We start from the raw sequence: 26,393 nt of genomic DNA on the forward strand, positions 1-26,393 counted from the left end.
TTACCTAAAATTTGGGAAAACACAGACAATTAACCACCTGCTTCTGTGCAGACTGAGATTTTTTCCCCTGTATTACTTTTAGCAGGGACACTTCTGTAAAATTAATTCAACGAAAAATGTCCTTATCTACATAAAAAGTAACCAGGCATCTGGTTTTCGACCCACATCCATGAATACAAGCCTGAAGAGATCTTTGATGTTGAACATCATTTGCACGGGAAGGAATCTTGACAGTTGTTTGTAGATGGAAAAAAGTACTCCTTCACACCCGATTGTGAGTGTTGCAATATTCAAATTGTCTTTTACAGTATTTGCTATTATAGCTAACTTAGTATTTTATGATAAGTTGCAATATTAACTTGGTCATTCCCAGTATTAGCTGTTTCAGATTGATAGTTTAGTATTTTATGATAACTCTTAAAGATATCTCCCTTCCTGTATAGATTTGTTCAGGCTTTTATATTGAATAAGGGTATCCTTCTACTGATAAACATACCAAAAGTCAACATCATGGCTGCTTTCTGTACAAAGTTGGGACATTGATTGCTGAATAAATTAGGCAGATTGACAAAGATGTCAGTTTCTAAATGAATTCAGCAAAAGTTCACAGAAATCAGTCAGTCTATTGACTTCTCAATTGTTTCCAAATGGAAAGATTCCCTTGGTGCATGTACCGGTACATGTCTAGACAAAATAAGTATGTCTTAAAAATTAAATAAAGAAAAATCCAAGTCACCCTTTAAATTGAGTTTTTATTAGTGTCTGTTTATTTACCCCAATGATTTAAATGACGGTCATGGAATCCATATTAATGTTGTGAAGAAGTAGACCACTTAAACTTTTTTTGTTCGGCTAAGGTAGAAAAAGTGGAAACATATACCTGTACATATTATTTGTAGCAAAGATTCTGTGTAGAACGGAAGAGATTTTACAAGTATAGGGTATGTCAAGAATCAGTAATGTTTTAAATCATGAAAGCACATTTTGCTGGTTTTATGACAGAGCTTAGAGAGAATGTAATTTTGGTACTTCCGGTATTACAGAGTTAGACTAGAGAGGATGGATATTTGATAGGGGGTCAGTAACCAGAAGAACCCCCACTAATCTTGTGTTTACTGCTCATCATATTCCACAGTCTGTCTACCCCGCATCTCCACCGACTATCACCGGTCATTTCGAAGATATAGCGTCTGGTATCATATCAACGGAAATATTTATAGGGAACTGTGTGTTCGTAGTAATACATGTGTATTAACGACATGTATACGATATACATATAGCCTACTTTCTTCTGGTGTACGCATTGACAGTAAATAATAATCAAGATGATAAAGTATAAGACTTATTAAAGTCCGCTTGAGTTCACCAACATCCAGAGCATTGCTACACAAAGACCCACCGCGGGTTAGGGGGAAGAATTTACCCGATGCTCCCCAGCATGTCGTAAGAGGCGACTAACGGATTCTGTTTCTCTTTTTACCCTTGTTAAGTGTTTCTTGTATAGAATATAGTCAATTTTTGTAAAGATTTTAGTCAAGCAGTATGTAAGAAATGTTAAGTCCTTTGTACCGGAAACTTGCATTCTCCCAGTAAGGTAATACATTATACTACGTTGCAAGCCCCTGGAGCAAATTTTTGATTAGTGCTTTTGTGAACAAGAAACAATTGACAAGTGGCTCTATCCCATCTCCCCCCTTTCCTCGTCGCGATATAACCTTCGTGGTTGAAAACGACGTTAAACACCAAATAAAGAACAAATAAAGAAAGCTACACAAGGATACTCCTCTTCTCTGGGTATCTCTTCCTATGACTCCTCCCTCAATCCTTCATGTTAGTCCAAGACGTAGAATATAGTCAATGTTTGTTAAGATTTTAGTCAAGCAGTATGTAAGAAATGTTAAGTCCTTTGTACTGGAAACTTGCATTCTCCCAGTAAGGTAATATATTGTACTACGTTGCAAGCCCCTGGAGCAAATTTTTCATTAGTGCTTTTGTGAACAAGAAACAATTGACAAGTGGCTCTATCCCATCTCCCCCTTCCCCCGTCGCGATATAACCTTCGTGAAAACGACGTTAAACACCAAATAAAGAAAGAAAGGCCAAGACGTGGCCCAGTCCCAACCAGCTGTAGACCTACCTAATAATATATCCGCTCTAACGTATGCTGTATGAACGAAAACTACACCCGTTATTACTCTGTGGTAGATTTATTACGTTTGACATAAGGTTGTGAATACTATTTTGATTAGATTTTGTTCGTGACTCGAATACTATTGTTAGGTCAGTGAATATAAACGAGCATGTTCATCAGTCATTGTGTCTATGTTAGAACTGGCATGTTGGCCTTTGTAATTGTATATTCTGTTAAATAAAGGCAGTCACAAATATTGGCATGTAGCAGTTTTGTATGCGTTGTTGTTTGTCATCGTCATGCTGAGGTTTTATATTTCTTGCTTGTTTGCTTAAAACCAGGAATACCATGACGCTTGTATTTTACGTTTGTTTTGTTTTACAACAAAAATCTGCTGTACCTTTTTCTTTTTTATCTGTATCCCCCATGCTTTGCTTTTGGTATGTCAGCAGCTTATTTACTTGTTTAGCGGTTTATAGTTTGAGAAAAGCTTGGCTGGTCATTGATGTATGATGCACAAACCATTTCTTGCACCCGGTTTTGCTTTTGCTTGATTTGTGCCCATTCAGCGGGTGGCATGTCCAGATTCACAAATAAATGAAGCCTACTCAGTGTAAGAAGTCAATGGAGTAGTGTGTGACACGGTACTGAATGGTGTTCGTTTGTGTGTTCTCTTACTTTCCTTCTTTGTGTATGTCCTGTATATCTTTACAGTACTCATTGTGGTCAGTTTGGAAGAGATGTGTGTTTTTCTGTGTGAGAGAGAGCGAGACAGAAAATGGTTCTTGCTGAAAGTACAATTACAAACAATCAATACTAATTGTTTGTTCTTTACGTTTTCTCGCGCTCTTTCTCTCTCTTGCTCTCTCTCTCTCTCTCTCTCTCTCTCTCTCTCTCTCTCTCTCTCTCTCTCTCTCTCTCTCTCTCTCTCTCTCTCTCTCGAAAAAGTTCGAATGTGTTTGCCTGTGCCAGTGTTCTCTTTATAATTCTTTTTTTTGTTGTCTTTTTTAAAAACTTGTTTCAAACAATAAATTTAAAAGAGCATTGGGAAAGTTGAATAGCTTAAGAGAGCAGACGAATAGTCGACCAAGGAAATTAAAATGTCAAACATCAGGCCATTACGAGATTAGTTTTGAAGCTAGAGATCACGCCTATACAGAGCATGAGAACGTTAGACCTGGCAACTCGCTGTCGAAAAAATTGTGACTTTTTCGGGTTTGTTTCCATTGTTATGTTTTAGAAAGCAAGTGTCTAGTTCCATCGATTTAGGTACAACACATACACCGAAAGCATCATTCTGTTGGTTTATTTTCACTCACACCAAAAAACATCAAGATGATGTCTACACCATTTTTGGAACATTCCCGATAACCTACTGTCTGAATCAGTGCGTCATACAGACCTGGGAAGCCATACGATTTTGCTGTATTTTTTACGCACGATTGTCTAGAATTCGATCAAAACGGTCAGTGGAAAACAAAATACGACGAGAAAAATTCCTAGACTACTTTTCTTCACAAGCGCATCCCCAAGCCGATCCAGTATTTTGACACATGATTACAGTTTTTGTCAGTTAACATTGAAAGAAGCATTTGTTTTAAATGTCTTGGTTAACTTTATTAACGATGCGGCGGACGCATGTGAAGCATGTTTGAATCATGGATTTTATCCTACATACGTGAGAGAGACACCCGTGAGATAATAATCGTTCAAATCACACGTGTGTATATCATGTAAAAGAGGTCATGTCAAGCAAGTCTGGCAGGGACCTGTTTTTCCACTGCTTATGATGCCAAAGTCACCGAAACACACGTCATTATAGAAACAAAAATTGCGCTCGCTAAATACCCTCGATGAATCTTTAGAACTAATACGTCACGCCACACTTTCAGAGTGACGTTTCTTTGCTTTGACGTAATAGATTGCACGAGGCTTTAGAAGAGATTGAGGTTCCAAAACAAGCGTCTTCAATTTAGCTGCCTCGTCTGCAAGACATTTTCAGTAAAATACACGTAAGTACAGTATGTAGGATAAACAGAATACTACATGGCTTGCTGTGTCGTACCAGATTTACACTCGTTGCTTTTTCAAATAGTGAACAGCTCGCTTTCGCTCGCAGTTCAATATTTAAAGAACAACTCATGTAAATCTGGTACGACACAGCAAGCCATGTAGTATTCTCTATTATATCCTACATACGTGAGAGAGACACCCGTTAGATAATAATCGTTCAAATCACACGTGTGTATATCATGTAAATGAGGTCATGTCAAGCAAGTCTGGCAGGGACCTGTTTTTCCGCTGCTTATGGTGCCAAAGTCACCGAGACAAACGTCATTATAGAAACAAAAATTGCGCTCGCTATTTACCCTCGATGAATCTTTAGAACTAACACGTCACGCAACACTGTCAGAGTGACGTTTCTTTGCTTTGACGTAATAGATTGCAGGAGACTTTAGAAGAGATCGAGGTTCCAAAACAAGCGTCTTCAATTTAGCTGCCTCGACTGCGGGACATTTTCAGTAAAATACACGTAAGTACAGTATGTAGGATAAACAGAATACTATATGGCTTGCTGTGTCGTACCAGATTTACACTCGTTGCTTTTTCAAATAGTGAACAGCTCGCTTTCGCTCGCAGTTCAATATTTTAAAAAACAACTCGTGTAAATCTGGTACGACACAGCAAGCCATGTAGTATTCTCTATTTATCTAGATTGTGGAGTACGCTCATTTTTTCTGAAAATACACCAAGTTTGTTTGAGAATAATCCAAGTGCAAAACAGGGGTTTCCAGGTCTGGTCATAGTTGAGATTAAAACACCGTCACGCATTTAAAAAAAAAAAAATTCTAACTATTTTGCTTTTCATTTCATTTTGAACTTCAACAGGTGCTCACAATATTTACGTTGATTGGGTCTTAAACTGGTCTTGCCAAAAAAAAAAAAAGAAGAGTGGTGCAACGAGAAGAAAACCACACACACACAAAATCAATAAAACAGATACAGGGAATTTCAACAAAGAAAAACAACAACACCCAAAATCTCACTCAGATCTGTAGAATTGCCCCTTCCGATCGAGACTTTCTCCTTTGCCTCCTTCATTTTCGACATCCTGTTTGGAATGTTTATGACGGTTTTGCATGCCCTGTAACGATATCGCGTGATGGGTATTGGGCTCGTAGAGAGGACGAGCAAGAAGCTGAGATGGCAAGAATACAATTAGATTTGATACCTTTCTTGTTCGGTGTCTCTTGCAAGGGTTAAAGAACCCCACACCTCCCTTTCTTAAGTTTAGCTCGCTAGGGTTAAGGAACAGTGACCTTTCCCTACGAAATCAGGAATCAGATCTGACGCCGTGAGCACGAGCAGCTTTTTATCCTCATTTTCTTCTCTCTCGTTTTCCCTGTATTTTCTGGAATTGGCATTAACAAAAGAAGACGTTCTCAGCTTTTGTGAATTTTAAAATTGACTGTTTTGTTCTGTTTTTATATCCCTTTTCACGATAAAAAAGACGGTATTGATTAATATCAAATACAAAAACCATGTTCATTTGGTACAACTGCAGACACATGTGTTCTTGCTGGGTTTTTTTTTAAAGCGTGTAGACGTTGGAAGTGGTACTGAAAGAGTCAAAAGCAGTCGGAAACGACGATTCTAGTATTGAAATGAGCGCACGTAGAATCCAACTGGTAAACTGTAGGTTTTGTAAATGACAATACAATTCAGGATCTACGAATACGAATACGAATACTTTATTATCTCATACAGAGAAATTTCAGTGTGGTGCACATTAAAAGACAAAACAAATAATAAGACAACAGATAAAAATACCATACGAAGCATACTACACTCGCGCACGCATATGTACACTTCTTCTTCTTCGTCGTTCACTAGATGGAGATGCCAATCGCCCGCACGAAAGCAGCTGTCCTCTGTAGGTTCTCCAGGCGATTCAGGATTATTCCGTAGAATCCAAAGAACTGACGCCGAAATTCTCCTGTGGCAGGATTTTGGTACACTTTTTTTTCCTGTAAGTTATTATATAGCGGTCCATGTGAACACATTATAGACGTATCCTGTAGAGAGTATCACGACGATTCGACACGAAAGTGAATCGATCAGGTATTCTTGCAAAAAGAAAACTGTTACTACGTTTCTAACTCAGCACAGGGAATAGGTCCCCAGAGTAACCATAAGAAGAGATTTGACAGTGTATGTCATGAAATCAACCTCATTAATAGTTGGTGTTGTGCCAGTATTTTAGTTCCAATACCCAGGGTGATTTTTTTTGTTTTTTTTTTGCGTGCGTTGGTCACAGTGTCATGTTAGTGTAATTTGCTGTCATTGCAGGTGCGGAGCGTGTTCTTCACTTACGACTGGAGTTGCCCGGCGAACTCCCTCCCCTCGTCATAGAGATGCTGGACAGACAGGAGAACGTCTGTATCCCATGACCCCGGCTGCGCCTCTCGCGTGCTCGTTTACCTGCTCGTTCGGCCTTCGGCTCCTGTCTGTCCGGACTTGGATAAGTCCTTGCGCAGCCTGAGCTGATTTTCCTACTTGTGATGAGAGCGATGGGAATACCATGGAGGCTAGGATGATCATGGAAGCATCGTTGTCGACACAGCGTCTCCTGTTCACCGTGGGTGGACTGGCCAACAGAATGCTGCATTGCGCATCGCTTCTTTGCTCGGCCGGATCTTCTGCAATGTTCATCGCTGCAGACTGCAGTGTCATCTTGTGCTGTATTCATCTCTGCAGAAAGCACGCTTCACGACCTTTTACCGGTGTGAGCGCTGTATGTGCCATCCGATCTTCTGCCAGCACCAAGACACAGGACAGGACTTCTTCATGTGTGTCAGCTCGCAGTCGCCATGCGGACTGCCCTGACCTGTCATCTTCAATGTCCGCTCAGCGTCAACTGTCCAGCTGTGCATCGTCGTAGACTATCCCGTGCAGACACCTTGCTGCTGGGCGGTGCATAGGTTGTAGAGGTGCAGCTTTGCCACTGTCCTACCACAAGTTTCTGTCTTCGTGTCAGCACTTCAAGCAGCTACATTACAAGGCAGCAGGTTCAAAAGAAAAAAAACGGCCATTCAATGTTACTTATAGAAGTTGATTCTTTTGTTTTTGATTAAAGCGCGTGTTGTCAAACATGAACGGAAATGCATGTTTGTATAGTAGTGGTTGCACTACTGGGCCATGTGATTCGTTTCCTAAAACTCTTGGATTTTATGTAGATTTTGTATCAGCTCAATGAAGCTGGAAATGTTTGTGAAAATATCAGCGCAAGCCATAATTAATATTTTGCAAGTGTAGTGTGCAATGGCACCTGTGTTTTAAACATCGGGCCTCCGGTGTTATAAACAGAGGAACAGGTTTGAAAACAAAGTTCAGTTACTTTGTTAAAAACCACGTGTAACAGACCTTTATAGCGTCGCTCATGCTGTATGACAAAAACGTTATCAGGTCAAGCTTTTGCATGCATCCTGCGTTCTCGTTCAGAATTTTACAGACAGATTCTCTTTTCACTCATTTACATTAAGTACATGTACATGTTATAAGCGGTTATAGTATAGGTCAATGAAGACATACCTCAGACGACAGACAAAGACATGGAAGAGCACGTGCACAAGGCAATGTAGGGCGAGTTGTGACTGTCTGGATGCAGTGGGCGTTGTGATTGTGCCATGATGCGCTGAGCGATGTAGGGCGAGTTGTGATTGTGTCATGATGCGCTGAGCGATATTGGACGAGTAGTGATTGTGCCATGATGCACTGGTCCATTTATGAAGAGAAGTGAATGCGTCATGATGCGCTGAGCGATATAGAGCGTGTTGTGATTGTGTCATGATGCGCTGAGCAACATAGGGTGAGTAGTGATTGTGTCATGATGCGCTGAGCAATATAGGATGAGTAGTGATTGTGCCATGATGCGCTGAGCGATATAGGGTGAGTAGTGATTGTTCCATGATGCGCTGAACGACATAGAGCGTGTTGTGATTGTGTCATGATGCGCTGAGCGATATAGGGTGAGTAGTGATTGTTCCATGATGCGCTGAACGACATAGAGCGTGTTGTGATTGTGTCATGATGCGCTGAACGATATAGGATGAGTAGTGATTGTGCCATGATGCGCTGAGCTATATAGGGTGAGTAGTGATTATGTCATGATGCGCTGGGCGATGTAGAGCGTGTTGTGATTATGTCATGATGCGCTGGGCGATGTAGAGTGAGTAGTGATTGTGTCATGATTCTCAGGGACACCATGATGCTCAGCTGTCACCCATTGCCAAGGAACGGACCACAGACTCTTCGTAAGAATGAAGGAAACGCAGAATTTGTAAATATAAAATCCCTTCGGTGAGTTGTGCTCCTCTGCTGAAGAGCTCGGCACGCCTTGTAGAGTTCACAAGGACTGGAGTCTTCTTCATGGCCATTTATATGTATGGAAAAAACTTACAGCCGTTTCAGTCCCGTGCTTGCTGGAATCAGCAGGTTGGAAATGGCCACTATTTACTCGCGTACTACTTTCCATCGTAAGTATGGATGGGCTTTGCATTTTGTCCTGTTGTAATTATGAAACTCATTATGCACATGCCATATTGTTTAGCTTGTTACTGGACATGAAGGGGACATGTCTGCATCACGTTGTTGAACTCCAAGGGATTGGTCCGTGTTCTTCCCGAAGACGTACTACGTGTGTCCATCCTCTTGCAATCCTCTACAGAATCACTGGGAAAGGCGACAGAGACTCGTGAAATTATTTCCATATTGTCACCTATTTTAATTCTTCGGCCTGCTACTGTTTAGTGCAGTTGTTTTCACAATACAGATTTAAATCTGGTTCTTATTCTTCGACGGTGAGGTTAAGTTTGTGAACATTGTTGTTACGATATATCGATACAGAGTGAAGTGAACGGGAAGTGTATGTTGCCATGAAAACTGCAACCAGTTGGTGAACGTATATTTGGTGGGTGTACAGCTGTATATCCCGTCGCGATATAACCTTCGTGGTTGAAAACGACGTTAAACACCAAATAAAGAAAGAAAGAAAGAAAGCTGTATATCGGCTTGACTTTTTATTACAGTGATACCTGGGTTCTTGGAGTGGCTGACCTGTGCGTGTTTGTGTCTATGTGACTTTGAGTGACAATACCTGTAGCTATGAATGAACTTGTGTATATATGTCTGGGTGCATTCGTACAACAGTAGATAACTGCATCGACCTTGTCAAGGTACCGGCACATCTTTGTGTGTACAACTCTATGTTACGGATGCGGACTGAAAACCAGTGAACGGTGACCGAGTGAGGATTGCCTTGTACAGCTGAAAAGGGGCGAAGAGCCGGAACTGCAGTAGGCCACACATCGCTGTAACTTATTCTGTAGACACGTTTTGTACGTATGTCTGGTTACTGCTGAGGGACTGATCCTACACGATATTTACACGACTCAGTGCTGTTCTGTCGGAGACGGAGCCATGAGAAGCATGATATTTTTGCGCGTTGAAAAAACTTGTTTTCGGTGCAAGAAGGTTATTTACATGAGTTGTTGATGAAATGCTTTGTTTTATTTCGTGCCTAGTTGCATAATACTGCCTTTGTCAATCAGTTCCTTTTCCTCAGGTTCAGTTTTTTTCTTCTTCTTCGGGTGTTCTTAAACAAAGATGTATGTCCTGAATGTTCTTACTCGTTTTGCAACTTACAACTGTAAAGCGTACATTGTACTACAATCGTAAACCCCAATTCGCGTAGTCAGAGCTGCAGTTCTGGTTTTGAAGAAGCGAAGCTTCTTTTATTTTGTTGCTTTTTTTTCAACCCACAATAACGCAGCTATTTCCACAATCAAGAGAACCAACTTCGAAACCGTATGCCCCACGTTCGCTTTCAAAAGGAAGTGGGAAAGCGCACGATTACAATGGTGGACTCAGCGTTTTGGCAGCAGAGGGATATTATCGGCAGCAACCAAAAAGTGTGTATTGCCGTGGTTGTTAAATATTAATGCTATCCATATACGCCATATATAAATCACAGTTGCTTGCCAAAACCTGCAAAATCCAGGTGTTTTGTGGTGGGACAAATGCCTAAGTAGACCGTAAAATGATAGCAAGGATTTACTTTGTTCCATCTTGAGAGCGATGTCATGCAACTTGGCACATGTATATCTCGATGCGTGGATATTTGACCAGTGGCAATGATACTACAGACTCGGTGGCTTGACGGTTGCAAATGAACTGATATGTATTGGTTGCATTTGTCCTATATACTCTCTGCCTCTTTCGCTTTTTTCCTTTTGTCCTTTCTTGCAATCAGAGGTGTATGGCGGAGCATTGATTTTTAAACTGTGTTATAGAAATTTCGTTACTTGTTTCATTGTATGCTGTTCCTTTGTATGTGTGAATTATTTTCTTTGTTGTTTTGTTGTTGTTGTTGTTGTTGTTTTTGATGGTGTCTCCGTACGTCTGTCCTTGCATGTACGTGTGTTTACTGGGATAATAAGCATACTACTTTTGAGGATGTCCACCTGTACCTGTGTGCTTCGATTCTTGTTGATAGTTGTGTAATACACATTGCATTTGTCTCTGTTTTTAAACCGGTTCCATAGCATCCGTTGTGTTTTCAGATTGTCTTTCGTGTAATTGCCTCGAGCTCTGCCTGGGGCTGTCTCGCATCCTCGTTGTTCTAGTGTACGTTGTAATGATGTCCTTGTACTTTATGCCTGAAGTTAGTTCAGTGCATTCTTTTTCATCATTGCCTTCTGTTACTCAAGCTCTTCTTTTACTTATTATGTTGGTGAATTATCCGGTGCTTGAAACGGTGATTGTTAAATGCTCTTTTGTCTGTCATTTCAATGAATGAACCTCGAAAATGTGCTCCGGTATATTTGTTCAAACGGCAGTGAACCTTTCCACGTCTGTTCGCAACTGATTGCCATCCCGCAGTGGGGCACTGCGGTTATGAAATTAAAGGCCCCTCCTGTTTTTGGAACCGCAGGAGCTTTCTAGTTTGCTGTTAGGTAGATTTTTGGTTCCTCTTTCCTGTCATGCTCTCTTTTTCTTCATGAATTCTTTTCTTTTTTCTGCCTTCTTGCTCATTCACCTGTATTTTTTCCAAAAATCTCTTCTCTTGCCGCTTGTCTCGCGATTCATGTATAGTTTAATCTGTTAGTGTTCTGATGTAAGTCCAGCAGTAGATAGGTTAAGCCTATTTTAACATACTGGAAACTGGTAATCTTCCAGTAGGTATTAATTTAGTTTTACTAAAGCCTGCTGGGACACAAGTAATGGGTTAGTGCATTTGTAAACAGGAATCGCTTGACAAGTGGCCCCCTTCATCCCCCCTTCCTCGTCCTGATATGGCTCTGCGTAGTCGGCTGGACGTTAAGCAACAAATAAACAAACAAACAAAAAACTGATTGCCAGTTTCAAGTCCGTTGTTGTTAGGAATTAAGGAAGGACTAGTACTTCTGAAATAGCTTATATTATTTGCTTGTGGTTAAAATAATGTTCTCTTCATTTTTCTTCTAATGGATCGTTTAAATTTTGATTAAGGCTTTCGCCCTTACCTCAGCTGTTTTCTTCTAATCATCGATCGTTTTTAAGTTTATGCTCATGATGTTTACTTCAAAGATAATTGTAGTTATGAAAGAGAGTTACAAAACAAACAAAACCTTTCAGGGTTTTAAAATGAATACGCAAAACAAAAGTTGATCTAAGTGAAGAATTGAACAGTGTAGTGTCGCTTTTACAGAAGAATGTAACAGTGTCTAAGAAATTCACAGAGCGTCTTTGATTGTCGACATGTCACACGCAGTCCGGTAAACAGAAAAGGGTCTGTGAAAATGTGGTAAAGGAATGATTGTACCCGATGTCGGTCAAATAGCAAGGATCTCAAGAATGATTGTTTCTGTTGTACAGTTGCCCTCAACACGTGTATGTCTGCGAAATGCAGCTGTGGAGATTTTCGCCATCACTGTCGTCGTCGTCGTCATATACGTATTCTTTGTGTCTGTTCTCAAGAATGACTGTGTCGGTTCTGCAGTTACCCTAATCACGCAGCTGTGACGTTTGGGCCCATCGTCATCATCTTCCTCCTCGTCAGGTTTTTAACGTAATTTGTGTATGTTCTTTCTGTGGTTATGTTAGCCTTTGTGTGTATAGGTGTGACTGTGCCCGCGCGTGTGTGTGTTGGGGAGGGGGCGTTAAAAATGTACTATCGTTTGAATCTTGGTTTCCTTTTTGTTCCTGCTGCGTCAGTGTTGGTGTTTAATGTGTGTTGTGTGCATCACGATGAAGGCTGGGCGGTTGGTGTTTAATGTGTGTTGTGTGCATCACGATGAAGGCTGGGCGGTTGGTAGTTTTCCCGCTACTTTCTTAGCCTGGTTAAAACGAATGTTAGTTGTCCGCACAATGCGTCCATTTCAGACAGGATTTACGTGTATGTGAACATCTGAGCTGACAAGAGTTTTTGACATACATGTTCTTTAGGAATGACTGAAATGACCGAGATGCTTAAAATTGTTTTCTTTTCTTGTAACTGTATATTGCAGCTGGTCCTCATAGAATGCAACATCAGCTCCAGTGTTTTCTTATTTGAAGCTTATTTAACGATAGGCCATTGTTAAAATAAACGAAAGTCTTGAGATTCACTCTGAAAGTTATCATTTCAAAGTGTTTGTTTTGTGGGAGAGGAAATAACCACTTTTTCTTTGCATGGGATCGTTTTGGTATAATTATCTTCTACTGACAATTAGTTTGTCATTTTTTTGTTTTTTTACTATTAATAATTATATAACTTACGCAAGCTGTACAACAAAATTACGACAGATCTCGTCTTTCGCTTAAGTTTCATTTATTTAGGCTTAATTTCCAGGTTTTTTTTAAATTCATTTTGACTTCATTAGTACACAAACAAGATCTCTCATTTATGCATAATGTGTTGGAGACAAGTGGTTTCAATTGTTTTGTTTTACCAAAGCGTATAATGAAATGTCAGTGGGTTACTGTTGCGTTGGCGGATGTTAAAAAGATATTTTAGTGCCAATAATCGTTTTAATTTCGCATAGCTTCGTGGCTGAAAATGTTCCTTTTTTGTCAATAAAGAGGGGAGTTGGAATGTGTCCTTTCGAAGTAACAATACCAGGTAGTGTCAATAGATGTTTGGCAGAACAAAGTAAAATATTTGGGTTTGTTTTTGATGTCTTCACTAGCGCATTGCGACTCCAGGCGTTACACAGAAACGGGCCATGGCGAGGGAAAATCTTTAAATTAATGTACTAATTATGATGTTACCAACGACAATTATCGTAAGGTATGGCAAGCATCTCTGAATTAAGATATGATTATAAATACCCTACAATCGCACTCATAGAAGAACCTTAGACATGAAAAAACAATCATGATATTGATAACGTTATTCTTGCAGCAGTAGACCTAGTGATAACGACGTTACCCCCCGCGGGTTAGGGGGAGTCCCATATTGGTTGGGACGAGAAAGAATTTACCCGATGCTCCCTAGCATGGATTCTGTTTCTCCTTTTATCCTTGTTAAGTGTTTCTTGTATAGAATATAGTCAATTTTTGTAAAGATTTTAGTCAAGCAGTATGTAAGAAATGTTAAGTCCTTTGTACTGGAAACTTGCATTCTCCCAGTAAGGTAATATATTGTACTACGTTGCAAGCCCCTGGAGCAAATTTTTGATTAGTGCTTTTGTGAACAAGAAACAATTGACAAGTGGCTCTATCCCATCTCCCCCCTTCCCCCGTCGCGATATAACCTTCGTGGTTGAAAACGACGTAAAACACCAAATAAAGAAAGAAAGATAAGGACGTTTGGGTTGTTTGACTTATTTGTGTATCTGCTGATCCCTTCTCCCTTCTGTGTCATGTGGTAAATGTGTGTGTTTGTTGGTTTATTTATATTGTTCTTTGATCTGTATTGTTGGTTGATATGTAGCGCTAGCAATTTTTCCGGTGCATATATATGGTTATGTCTGCGTCTATTCGTCGTTTTGTGTCCCTGTGAATATTATATAAGTAGTCTACCTTGTGCAGATTGGAACTGAAGCTCTTTCCATGAAGTCAAAAATGAACGCTCCGCCAATTCTGTTCTGATTTCTTTTTTTCTTTCTTTTTCATTTCTCTCTTCATTGCGAGAGGTTAGACTTCCTCTTTGAAATTTGTTCTTTTTTTCAGCGATGCTTGTTGGTATTTGTCTCATCTGCCGCTTCTCTGCCGCAGTCTGGAGTGTAAAATACTGTAATATAGAGTAATGTATTTAATTCGCTTTTACCCAGTCGAAGCCCCTCCCCGGGCTCAGAAGGAATGTACGGAATGCAACAAAGGTGTTCTGATGATGAACAATTTACTGGTGACAATGATGTTGAGTAGAAATGACATTCTACGGACATTTTGTGTTGAGTTGAATCTGCCATTTTACATGCAAATACGAGCAGGACGAATGCGGGAAGATGAAGCATGGTGCGCTTTTTATTTCAGGTGCACGTGAGAATTAAGTTTCAGTTGATTTGATTTTGTTTCTCCCTCTCATTCGTCAGTTTAAAAATGTTGAAGTGATGCTGTTGAAGACAATTTAGTTATGATGATTATTATTACCATGATTGGAGTCCCATGAATAAATTGCGAGTGAGAAACAATTCCCGTGTGAAAGACAATATGTGGATGCAAGTCTGTCTGTCTGTCTGTGTATGTGTGTTCGTGTGTGTGTGTGTCTTGTTCATGCGTGTGTTTTATAACTACATGTTAGTGCCTACTGACACCACACGTATGACATTAATTCTTTCAAAAGTTATAAGAAGAATGCAAGATGAAGACAGTGATATCGGACCCAATTGCCCAGTGTTGCAAAGAAGAAAGAAGAAAACTGCGCTTAAACTCTTTTTGTTATGATAAAGTATTGTAACGTAAACTGTTCAATACTAGATACAGAAAACGCTCGTAGATGTGATGTAAAAGTCCAAAGAAACTCCTATTAATTGATCTAAACACAGGATGTCAGTGATTACCGTTCTTCTAGGTCATCTTGAAATTCTGCCAAAGGTGGCCTTTCCTCATAAGTAAATTGTGTTTTTACCGGAAAGACAGTTACGCCATGATCTTATGATTTACGCAGCAGTGATTTGTCATCTCTCGTTTCTCCACAAGAACCACTGAGCAAAATAAAAGTTAAGGCCTCTCAGAAAACAACGAACTCATGAGAATGACACAAAGCCATATGAAAATATATTCTGCTCTGTTAAGCTTACCCCAGCGAGATAAACCTTTAAAGCGGACAAAATTGCAGCTTCCATCGAAACACAGTTGTAGACAGGGAGACGCACGCGCACACGCACACACGTACGAACATGCACGCACGAACAAGCTCACACATGCAAGCACGCACATATATATACACGTGCACGTATAAACGCACGGACAGATGGTGTAAATATGAATTCCTGTCCAAAAGGCTAAGTTTAAACAATTTAAAACAAGTCGCGTAAGGCGAAAATACAACATTTAGTCAAGTAGCTGTCGAACTCACAGAATGAAACTGAACGCAATGCAACGCAGCAAGACCGTATACTCGTAGCATCGTCAGTCCACCGCTCATGGCAAAGGCAGTGAAATTGACAAGAAGAGCGGGGTAGAAGTTGCGCTGAGAAGGATAGCACGCTTTTCTGTACCTCTCTTCGTTTTAACTTTCTGAGCGTGTTTTCAATCCAAACATATCATATCTATATGTTTTTGGAATCAGGAACCAACAAGGAATAAGATGAAAGTGTTTTTAAATTGATTTCGAAAATTTAATTTTGATCATAATTTTTAATTTTCAGAGCTTGTTTTTAATCCAAATATAACATATTTATATGTTTTTGGAATCAGAAAATGATGGAGAATAAGATGAACGTAAATTGGGATCGTTTTATAAAACAAATATTTTTTTTTACAATTTTCAGATTTTTAATGACCAAAGTCATTAATTAATTTTTAAGCCACCAAGCTGAAATGCAATACCGAAGTCCGGGCTTCGTCGGAGATTACTTGACCAAAATTTCAACTAATTTGGTTGAAAAATGAGAGCGTGACAGTGCCGCCTCAACTTTCACGAAAAGCCGGATATGACGTCATCAAAGACATTTATCAAAAAAGTGAGAAAAAAACATCTGAGGATATCATACCCAGGAACTCTCATGTCAAATTTCATAAAGATCGGTCCAGTAGTTTAGTCTGAATCGCTCTACACACACACACTGACACAGACAGACAGACTCGTCTCGATTCCCCCCTCTATGTTAAAACATTTTTGACTAAATGTAAAAAGATGAGTATGCAAGCACGCACACATACATTCTCACACGCACGCACGCGCGCGCGCGCACACACATACACACCAACAAACACACACGCACGCGCGCGCGCGCTCTCACTCCCAAGCAGACTATTTACCATCTGCCAAGCCCGCTTGCACAGTGGAACGTCGATGATGCGTTTTGCTGCGAAGATGACTGTCTTCTAAAGCGGCATTGACGAGCAGCTATTAGCAGGTAAGGCCGTCCGAGAAAGAGTGTCTGTCCTTGTGTCTGTCTGTTTGTCGAACGTCGAGACTGCTTTTTGCTGCAGAGGTGAGAATTCCCCAAAACACTAACCAGCAGTTACGGTCATCCGAGAGGAACAGAAAGGGAGAAAAATAGAATCTGTCGGTCTGTCTATCTCAGTATTTGTCTTTTTGCCGTGTCTATCTGTCCAAAATGGTTTGTGTCTTTTAAGACCTGCTTTGTCTTTTTACATTTAGTCAAGTTATGACTAAATGATTTAACATCGAGGGGGGAATCGAGACGAGGGTCGTGGTGTATGTGTGTGTGTCTGTGCGTGTGTGTGTGTGTGTGTAGAGCGATTCAGACTAAACTACTGGACCGATCTTTATGAAATTTGACATGAGAGTTCCTGGATATGATATCCTCGGACGTTTTTTTCTTTTTTTCGATAAATGTCTTTGATGACGTCATATCCGGCTTTTCGTGAAAGTTGAGGCGGCACTGTCACGCTCTCATTTTTCAACCAAATTGGTTGAAATTTTGGTCAAGTAATCTCCGACGAAGCCCGGACTTCGGTATTGCATTTCAGCTTGGTGGCTTAAAAATTAATTAATGACTTTGGTCATTAAAAATCTGAAAATTGTAAAAAAAAAATTTTATAAAACGATTCAAATTTACGTTTATCTTATTCTCCATCATTTGCTGATTCCAAAAACATATAAATATGTTATATTTGGATTGAAAACAAGCTCTGAAAATTAAATATATAAAAATTAAAACGAAGAGAGATACAGAAAAGCGTGCTATCCTTCTCAGCGCAACTACTACCCCGCTCTTCTTGTCAATTTCACTTTGCTGCGTTGCATTGCGTTCAGTTTCATTCTATGAGTTCGATAGCTACTTGACTAAATGTTGTATTTTCGCCTTACGCGACTTGTTACATTTAGTCAAGTTTTGACTAAATGTTTTAACATAGAGGGGGGAATTGAGACGAGGGTCGTGGTGTGTGTGTGTGTGTGTGTGTGTGTGTGTGTGTGTGTAGAGCGATTCAAAGTAAACTACTGGACCGATCTCTATGAAATTGTTCATGAGAGTTCCTGGGTATGATATCCCCGGACGTTTTTTTCATTTTTTCGATAAATGTCTTTGATGACGTCATAATTATCCGGCATTTTGTAAAAGTTGAGGCGGCACTGTCACACCCTCATTTTTCAACAAAATTGATTGACATTTTGGCAAAGTAATCTTCGACGAAGGCCGGACTTTGGTATTGTATTTCAGCTTGGAGGCTTAAAATTTAATTAATGACTTTGGTCATTAAAAATCTGAAAAGTGTAATTAAAATTGTTTTTTATAAAACGATCCAAAATTACGTTTATCGTATTCTTCATCATTTTCTGATTCCAAAAACATATAATTATGTTATATTCGGATTAAAAACAAGCTCTGAAAATTAAAAATATAAAAATTAAATTTCCGAAATCGATTTAAAAACACTTTCATCTTATTCCTTGTGCGTTCCTAATTCCAAAAACATATAGCATGGGTGAAACTCTTCCGCCTCAGGGCGGAAATCCGCCAAATGAAATTGGTCAAATAAGGAATTCCTTATTTTGAAAATCTTTTAAAAAAAAAAATAATAAAAAAAAAAATTCTTTTTTTTCGCCGGCGATCCGATTCGTTTTTCCCCTAACACAGTGACCGGACATCGCTGAGTCGTTGTTTCACTGGACGCGCGAATTATCGGACTACAGCTTGGCATTTGTTACCATGTTTAATGTGCAAATTTGTGTGTTTGAGATACCAGGATAGGCCTACTTTTACCCTTAAAAGCCTGATTTTTCGTTTTCTTCCTGCAGGGGCGGACAAGGGAGGGGGTTTCTGGGGTTTCCGGAAAAAAAACCCAGCCAAAAAATAAAAATATTTTTTAGGTGCATTTCTTTATTTTACATTGAGTTTCAATTTTTGGGGTGACAAAATCTGCTGCCTGAAACTGGTAATGATCATCCTCAGAATGCACCAGATTGCACCATTTTGCATCCTTTTTTTCAAAATTTTCCGGGGGAGCATGCCCCCGGACCCCCCTAGCAAGCTAGGCGCTTTGCGCCGTCGGCTCGGCGCTTCGCGCCTTCACACCCATATCTTCACAATATACTTTTGGGAAACCCCCCCATAAAATGAACTGATCCGCCCCTGCCCTGCACCCCACCAGGGCTTGGGCGGCCCCTGGACCCTAGCCTCATTTTCCTTATTTTCAATTCTGATCAGTTTCACCCATGATATAGATATGATATGTTTGGATTAAAAACACGTTCAGAGAGTTAAAAAGAATAGAGATATAGAAAAGCGGGCTATCCTCCTCAGCGCAACCGCTACCGCGCTTTTCTGTATTGTTAATGTCACTGCCTTTGCCACGAGCGGTGGACAGACGATGCTACGAGTGTACGGTCTTGCGGAAAAAAATGCTTTGCGTTCAGTTTCATTCTGTGAGTTCGACTGAGCTTGACTAAATGTTGTATTTTCGCCTTACGCGACTTGTTCTTTTGTTAATTTTGTCGATCAAGTTGATTTCACGTCCTCTGTGGGTATCAATGTATTTTCATTGAGGTATATTCAGTACGTTCGTCTTGCATCCTTCATCCGTTTCTTTTTTGTTTTTCCTTTTTGCTTTTTTTCTGCAAATACACGCGCGGGGGGGGGGGGGGGGGTAAGGGGGCTGAAGCCCAGTTTCATTCTTAATTCTATTTCCTTTTTCATTCTAATTTATTCACCCTCCAGTTCATGGTTTAGCATCCTACTTAACTAGTTATCTTTTAAAAAAAACGCTTTTAAATAATGACACAATCAAAGTTGCAAAAAAATCTGTTTACTTATTTCTTGATGTGCAAATAAAAGAAAATTCCACAAAGTATAGCCGTTTGCTCCTAAAAAGGCGCACAATTTCAAAATCAAGGTCGCGAGAAAAAAACCACTCTCTCCTGCATTGTACGTCGGCTTGGTTCTTCTGACCAATGTTCCGTCTTCGTGAAGAACAGTACTATGCAGGAAAAAGTGGAGGAGAACATCATTAAAGATACTTTCATTTCCGTTAAAGCCGTCGTAATTCACCGTCGGTGCGGCAAGGCTTTTACCTGACGTGAGAGCATCCTTCCACTTGGACACATACCCAACATCTAGAGCCTGGCTGCTGTCTGCGAAGAGTGGACATTGTGTATGTATGTGTGTGTGTGTGTGTGTGTGTGTGTGTGTGTGTGTGTGTGTGTGTGTGTGTGTGTATGTGTGAGTGTGTGTGTGTGTGTGAGTGTGTGTGTGTGTGTGAGTGTGTGTGTGTGTGAGTGTGTGTGAGTGTGTGTGTGTGTGTGTGTGTGAGTGTTTGGGTGTGTGTGTGTGTGTGTTTGGGTGTTTCTTTGTGGGTTTTTTTCTGGAATGAGAGCAGGATTTTGATTTAAAGTGCCGATTGCAAAAACATATGTGACTGAGGGAAACGTCTGCCTTTTACTCTGATATGCCTTGAATGTGAATAGTTTTTACAAACTGAGTAGGCCGAGTTATTAGTACAGGGTGACCTCGTCTCGTGTGACCCACTGGGTTCAAGCGACACGAAACGACAATGAACAAACAAATACACAAATCTGAACATACTGCGAAAATAATTCAGCTAGAAAAGCCCACCTGGCAAAAGAGAACCTGCTTGTTTAATAAGTCTCGAAGTACAAAGATGTTGTCCTCTTATGTAAAAACAAAACCACAAACAAAAAACCTAAAAACGAAACCGCTCTGTAGTAATGTACAGTACATGATCCTTCGCACGACAAGATGAAGAACAATATCTACGTTCGTAATATAGGAGTGTATTTCTATTCGTCCTTTACTGTATTTCAAGTAGTTGACTTTATTTTGTACAATAAATATTGTGCAATGTTTTGCACTGCACTTTTCTCAGCATTCTTACCTTGATATCGTTGGAGACAAGCTTGAAACGTTTCTGTCCAATTTGACACAAGGCTTCCATAACCAAGTAAATCCGTGCATAGAGCTCATCTTCAGCAGGATGCAAATGTAATTTAGTCGAAAATTCGTTCATTTGAATTATTTGTGTCACACAATTCAGTTTAAACAATTCTCTATCACTGTCTTTATTCATACGTGCTTTGTTTTCCTTTCCAACAAATCCATTAATGCGCATAATCATCAAATAATAAATTGGCATTGTTCTGTCCGATTTTTCTTTGAATTCCATCTTCTGTCCTTAATGACTGCCACATCAATAATAGTGTTTCTATACCGGGTTTAGCAAACAGGGAAACACAATTCCAGTGAATCACTTCAAGATAGTATTCATTATCCACATAATTGTCTTGTTTAAATCATGTTTACAACGTTGATTTCATACAGCAGGTTGCTAGAACGGACTGACAATCTCAGATTGAATTACCCGACACTAAATACCCAAGAACACGCTATTGCATTTGTGTTAAGGCCAAAAAGAAAAATATGTCTGTTTCCGGTAACCCGACCGATCCTATTTTTAAGCGCCGACCCTAAAGGTTTTTTTCGCTTTTCGCACACACACACACACACACAAAACAAAACAAAAACAAAAAAAATATGAAGTCAGGTATACTTTATTTAGTTTCAATATATCTAGGTCAAAAACATGTGCTAAATAATTGTAAGTAAACTAAGGAAGCGTTTAAAAAAATAAATTAAAAAAACACGTAAAAAGACGGTAACAAAACGTAAGAAAAAGGTAAAAAAAAATTAACAAATTTATAAAAATAAAAAAATTAAAAAACGACCGACCGACCCTATTTTTTTCGGCGATATTGCCGGAAACAGACATATTTTTCTTTTTGGCCTAAGATAAAGTACACATATAAAACAGAATTTAAAGAAAATGACTTTTTTGATCTTAACATTAATAAATACAGACTCGTCAAAAACTTTTTATTTCCTTCTCAGACGAAATAAAGGTTCATTTCTAAATGCACTTGTTTTACAAGAAAGACACAAACTTTTCTGAAGATTATTTCAGCATAGCAAGAAGCGCGTTTCCGTCATCTCTCCTCATTTTAACGGCTAGTCAATTGATAAATACGGATACATTCCAGAATGATTCCAGAAAAAATAAACAAGGATAAGTCTGTATTGTTCACACTTCACATATATTGAGGGGAGTGGATTTTAAGCATTGTACCTTTGCTGCCAACTCAAAGAAGAATGATCGTAACATTATGTTTAAAGATAATTACCGAAGGCGTCATTTTGGAACGTTTTCTGACAATTTGGACCTTAAAAAGTTCAAGGGACATTCGCTGTACTGTAATTTAAAAACACTTGCAATGATTTACTCAAAACTGCTCCGAAACTATGCCAAATGATTAAACTGAATTTTAATCAGCGAGCGGTTTGCATCGCCCAGCTCTCCTGTCAGGAGTCCGAATTTGCGATTCCTAAACGCCCCACTGAACGACTGACGTCACATGTCGCTTCGGTCTTTTCCGGAGGAACACCGAGTGTACATAATACACACTTCTGGATCTGGATCTGGATAACCCGCCTGGGTTGGTGGTTGGCGGGTGCGCCACAGAAGCCGACGACGACTATCAACGTGACGTTTTTTGGGTGTGCGCATCTAAAAGAGTCTTAAAAGTTCACTGTACACAAGGTGGATATAGTGTACAACTCCAGCTGGTCTTCTTGCTGCTGTACTTGCGGTTTTAGTCCGTTTGCCCTAGAATGTATTTCGCAACGAAAACCGTGCCACTGTTTCATTCATCTTGGTGTGTTAAATCTGAAAGCAATATAAGTGAACGAACAATTGAAAACATATCACGTTACTAAACTGTAGCTCAGTGTTTCAGTGTGACGTGGAAGTGTTAATATCTTCTGTATCAGGCAAGTCGATTCGGTTTCACCTGAACGACTGCGAGAGGCGAGCGCAAACCGTTGTGTTGTTCAGAAATGGTGTTCCCTTTGATATTTTAGTGGACATTTAACTTCAAATGCAACCTTTCTTAGCCGTAGAGTTGGTAACAGAACCTTCATGCGCGAGAAACGCCACATACGACGGAGTAACCCTGAAATGCCTTCACTTTTGTAGCCCTGTCTGTCAGTTGCTGTCGTAGCCTAGTGGTTTGTGCTCCAGCTTGAAGGTCTGCTGACTCGGGTTCGACTCCCTTCCTGGTTACAGTTTTTTTTCTTGTTTGTTTTATTTTTGTCATCTATTTTGTGTCCTAAATTCCACCCTTCAATCTTTCCAACCATGATGCATTCCGTTTATTTTTTAAATTTTATTTTTTATTTTTTTAAAACCATTTCCGCCAAAGCGGTTTAGCACGGTGGTATGTTATAATGAAAACGCGATCACACAAAGCTCACGTGTGCACAGTCTGCAAACTAAACGGCGTGGGCTCACCGTATTAGCCAATAACAAGCACACATATTAAACCGCAGCGCAAAGCGTTAACATTAGTACAACTTGAAGAAATCAATATAGTTACCAGAAACAAAACCGTGCTTCGCACCGAACAGTTCGACAGTGACTGACCTACTGACCGAACCGCACCTCTCGCTTGTGACAGTCGCTCATGATACAACCATTCTTTTGCCGAGTCTGAAATTGATCTTCATAAAACTATGTGTAAGTGTAACAAAAGACAAAAACTAATTTCTTTCATATTGCCTGAATAATAACTTTATTAACTGATAATCAAGGTGGCATCGCCGAATGACTGCAAGTGCAACGCAATCGAAATGGCACGTAGTGTTCCCGCTCCGGAAAAGGCCGAAGCGGCTGTGACGTCAGTCGTTCAGTGGGGCGTTTAGGAATCGCAAATTCGAGTCCGGGCTTCCGGCGGTCGTCATCATTATATTTATTTAGTTTTCATATATACCCATTCTTCAAAGCAGATTAAGACCGTTGGATTGAGGGTGTCAAACCTACAGTCTAGCTAACGCATGCAAAGTCCGTGCCGAACAGGGTTAAATCGCTTCGCATAACAGAAACAAACACATACATGTACTTTGGAGAATAATTACGGTCTGCTATGACTACCAAACACAGCATTCAGATTTGAAAAATGCCGCAACGCTCAAACACTAATTCAAAGACCTTCTCCGTGTGTGTTGTCATCTATTTAACTCCCAAAACGAACTTTGCAGCTCACGGTTCAATTTCAAATCTGTATCTCTAGGAATAGCGTATGAAATACTCAGGGTGGAAAAGTAGGACGAAAACTAGGAGTCACGCAAAGTGCGTCGCAATGAGAATTACAATCTGGGGTTTCCTACTGAAAACACAGCCGTTTTCAATTTGAGTAACTCGGCGCTCAAACGTTTATTTTAAGGTATTCCTGGTGGGAGGTCACATAATTACAACCCCCAACCCGAACTGTATAGCTCTTGGGGCGATTTGGGACAGTTTTCTAATAATCCCTTTAAAACGTCTAAATTGTTGTATCAGTACTAAAGGATGCTTGGAGGAAATTTATGGGGATTATTGTGACGTGGCCTGCATGTGACCATGTGGCACTAAACACAGTCCCCAAAAAATGTAACGATGTTCACAGGCATTTTTCATGCGCATTTATTTGATTCGTTGGAAAGTAAAAAAGTGGAGAAACGTGGAAAGTCAGATTACCGAGTTAGGCGATGGCTAAACTAATAACTTCTAAAGAACAGTTTCTTCTATTGTTATCTTAGTGTAGTCTTTCAAAACAAATATATTGCAAGATCAAAGAAATTACATTTAGTCTCAAAAGCACTGCACAGATATGTCTGTAGAACTCTGAGCAGTTTGATTGAAAACAATATCTATAATTGCGACGGTGTTGTGGACATGAAATTCTGTACACGCCGAACAAAACTGCTTGAAAGTTAGGATTTTTTGTAGTATTTAATTAAAGTTCGCTGTTTAAATTATCAAAAAAGCAAAGCCGCTCTCAACAAAATAAACGCAAGACACATGTTTTAAAAATAAAATCGCATTTTTAAAGCATTGAAGAAATATCAGGTACCGTGCACTACATTTATAATTGTAGTACTGAAATGGGAAGATGTGCGTCAGTTTAGGTCAGTCCCATCTAGATTTGAAGATTAATGTACTTTATCCTTCAAACTATTTGCTAGGTTATCTTCCTTTTAAACAGTAATTGGGGTAACATTTCAACGTTACATACACACACAGTCATCATCTCTAATTTGCAGAAGCCATGACACCGCTCACTACTACAACTTTCCTGTTGCTATGTTCAGGAGGGACTGAAAGGACATCGGTGAACTGACTGCTAACATACACAAAAATCAAGCCTCACAAACATTGTTAATCGTACATTTTGATTAGATGATGTAATTCACTTGTTTTATATTGGATTTGATCAAATGTTCCAACCATTTATTTATCGTATATTTGACATTTGATATCTTTTTATCCTCAAAATTATTATGACGTTTACTGATGTACCTGGCAATGATGTGTCCGAATTTCTTCCTTTTTATTTTCTCCTTTTGTTTTTCTTGTTTTTTTTTTTTTGGGGGGGGGGGGTTAAACCCAACTTAATAATCATACATTCAATGTTCAAATCTGGTTCCAGAGAAACTTGATGATCAACATGGACACGGAAATTATCAACAACAACAACAAAACCTAAAACCATTCTGATTTGTTTCAAAACAAAAATGCGTGTGTGTGTCTATGTGTGCGTGTGTGTGAGTGTGTGCGTGTGTGTGTGTGCGTGTGTGTGTGTGTGTGTGTGTGTGTGTGTGTGTGTGTGTATGTGTGTGTCTACTTGTTCGTATGTGTACACGCGCACCAGTGCCTGTGTGTGCGTGTGTTTGTGTGTGTGTGTGTGTGTGGGTGTGTGTGTGTGTGTGTGTTTTGCACGCGCGTACCAGTGCCTATGTGAGTGTGTGTGTGTGTGTGTGTGTGTGTGTGAGGGGGGGTTGTTGAGTGTGTGTTCGCGCGCACTGGTATGTGTGTGTATTTGTGGGTGTGGGTGTGTGTGTGTGTGAGGGGGGGTTTGTTGAGTGTGTGTTCGCGCGCACTGGTATGTGTGTGTATTTGTGGGTGTGGGTGTGTGTTTGCACGCGTGCATGCCTGCGTATATCTGCGTGCATGCGTGTCTGTGTGTTCGTTTTTTTCTTGGTTATTTACAAATACTACACGACGAAATTGCAAAGGTTTGTTTTCTTCACAAGGGGCAACAAAGACATATTTGATTCGACTTCCATTCAAGGACGTCAGCGTATCATTTGGAATTCGGTCCTTAGATATCTATGTGTATTAATTTAAATTTCGTTATTTCCTGGATTATTGTATTATTTTATTTTTAGTCAGAAAACCTGCTGAAATAATTTAAACATTGAACTACTGCAACATGCAGGACAAACATTTGATAATTTTGATCGTTTCAAATTATGCATAGGCAAGGAACCTAACAGTTATACAAAAACTCAGCGCAGCTCAACAACAATTTTTTTTTTATCAAAGACAAACAAATACTCCATTTGTGTGACGTTTGCATTCAACCATCATGCCAAACGGAAGTGTCAAGGGACAAAAATCGGACAATAGTGGAGGGCGTCCCAATCCGGTTCTGGCTGTGACTTTTGGGAGGATGGGAGTAACATTCTGAATCACTTCTGGATTAGTCTTGGCTGTTTAAATTGTCATATTGATAGATTGGGATAGCAGAATAATCCACAAAATGTCAATGTTTAATGATTTC

At 39.7% G+C, this 26,393-nt stretch overlaps 2 protein-coding genes and 1 long non-coding RNA gene across 7 annotated transcripts in view; 2 read left to right on the plus strand and 1 right to left on the minus strand.

Moving 5' to 3' along the window:
* Window positions 1–9,935, plus strand: part of LOC138959124 (retinoic acid receptor alpha-A-like) — a 203,495-nt gene extending 193,560 nt beyond the window's left edge. For all 5 annotated transcript variants that reach the window (XM_070330480.1, XM_070330481.1, XM_070330484.1 and 2 more), the window contains one exon: window positions 6,482–9,935. In XM_070330480.1, coding sequence (XP_070186581.1) covers window positions 6,482–6,582 — 101 coding nt within the window. In that variant the 3' untranslated portion in view covers window positions 6,583–9,935. The remainder of the gene's footprint in view (window positions 1–6,481) is intronic.
* The window catches only part of LOC138959133 (small ribosomal subunit protein eS24-like), a 434,279-nt gene that overhangs the window by 220,612 nt on the left and 187,274 nt on the right, over window positions 1–26,393 (minus strand). The gene's annotated exons all lie outside the window — the stretch shown is intronic.
* On the plus strand, window positions 11,055–14,784 carry LOC138959126 (uncharacterized). The gene is made up of 2 exons (XR_011453631.1): window positions 11,055–12,424; window positions 12,471–14,784. It is a non-coding gene; the product is annotated as an uncharacterized lncRNA (long non-coding RNA).

The sequence above is a fragment of the Littorina saxatilis genome, linkage group LG2 (genome assembly GCF_037325665.1).
Source record: "Littorina saxatilis isolate snail1 linkage group LG2, US_GU_Lsax_2.0, whole genome shotgun sequence".
Lineage (NCBI taxonomy): Eukaryota > Metazoa > Mollusca > Gastropoda > Littorinimorpha > Littorinidae > Littorina > Littorina saxatilis.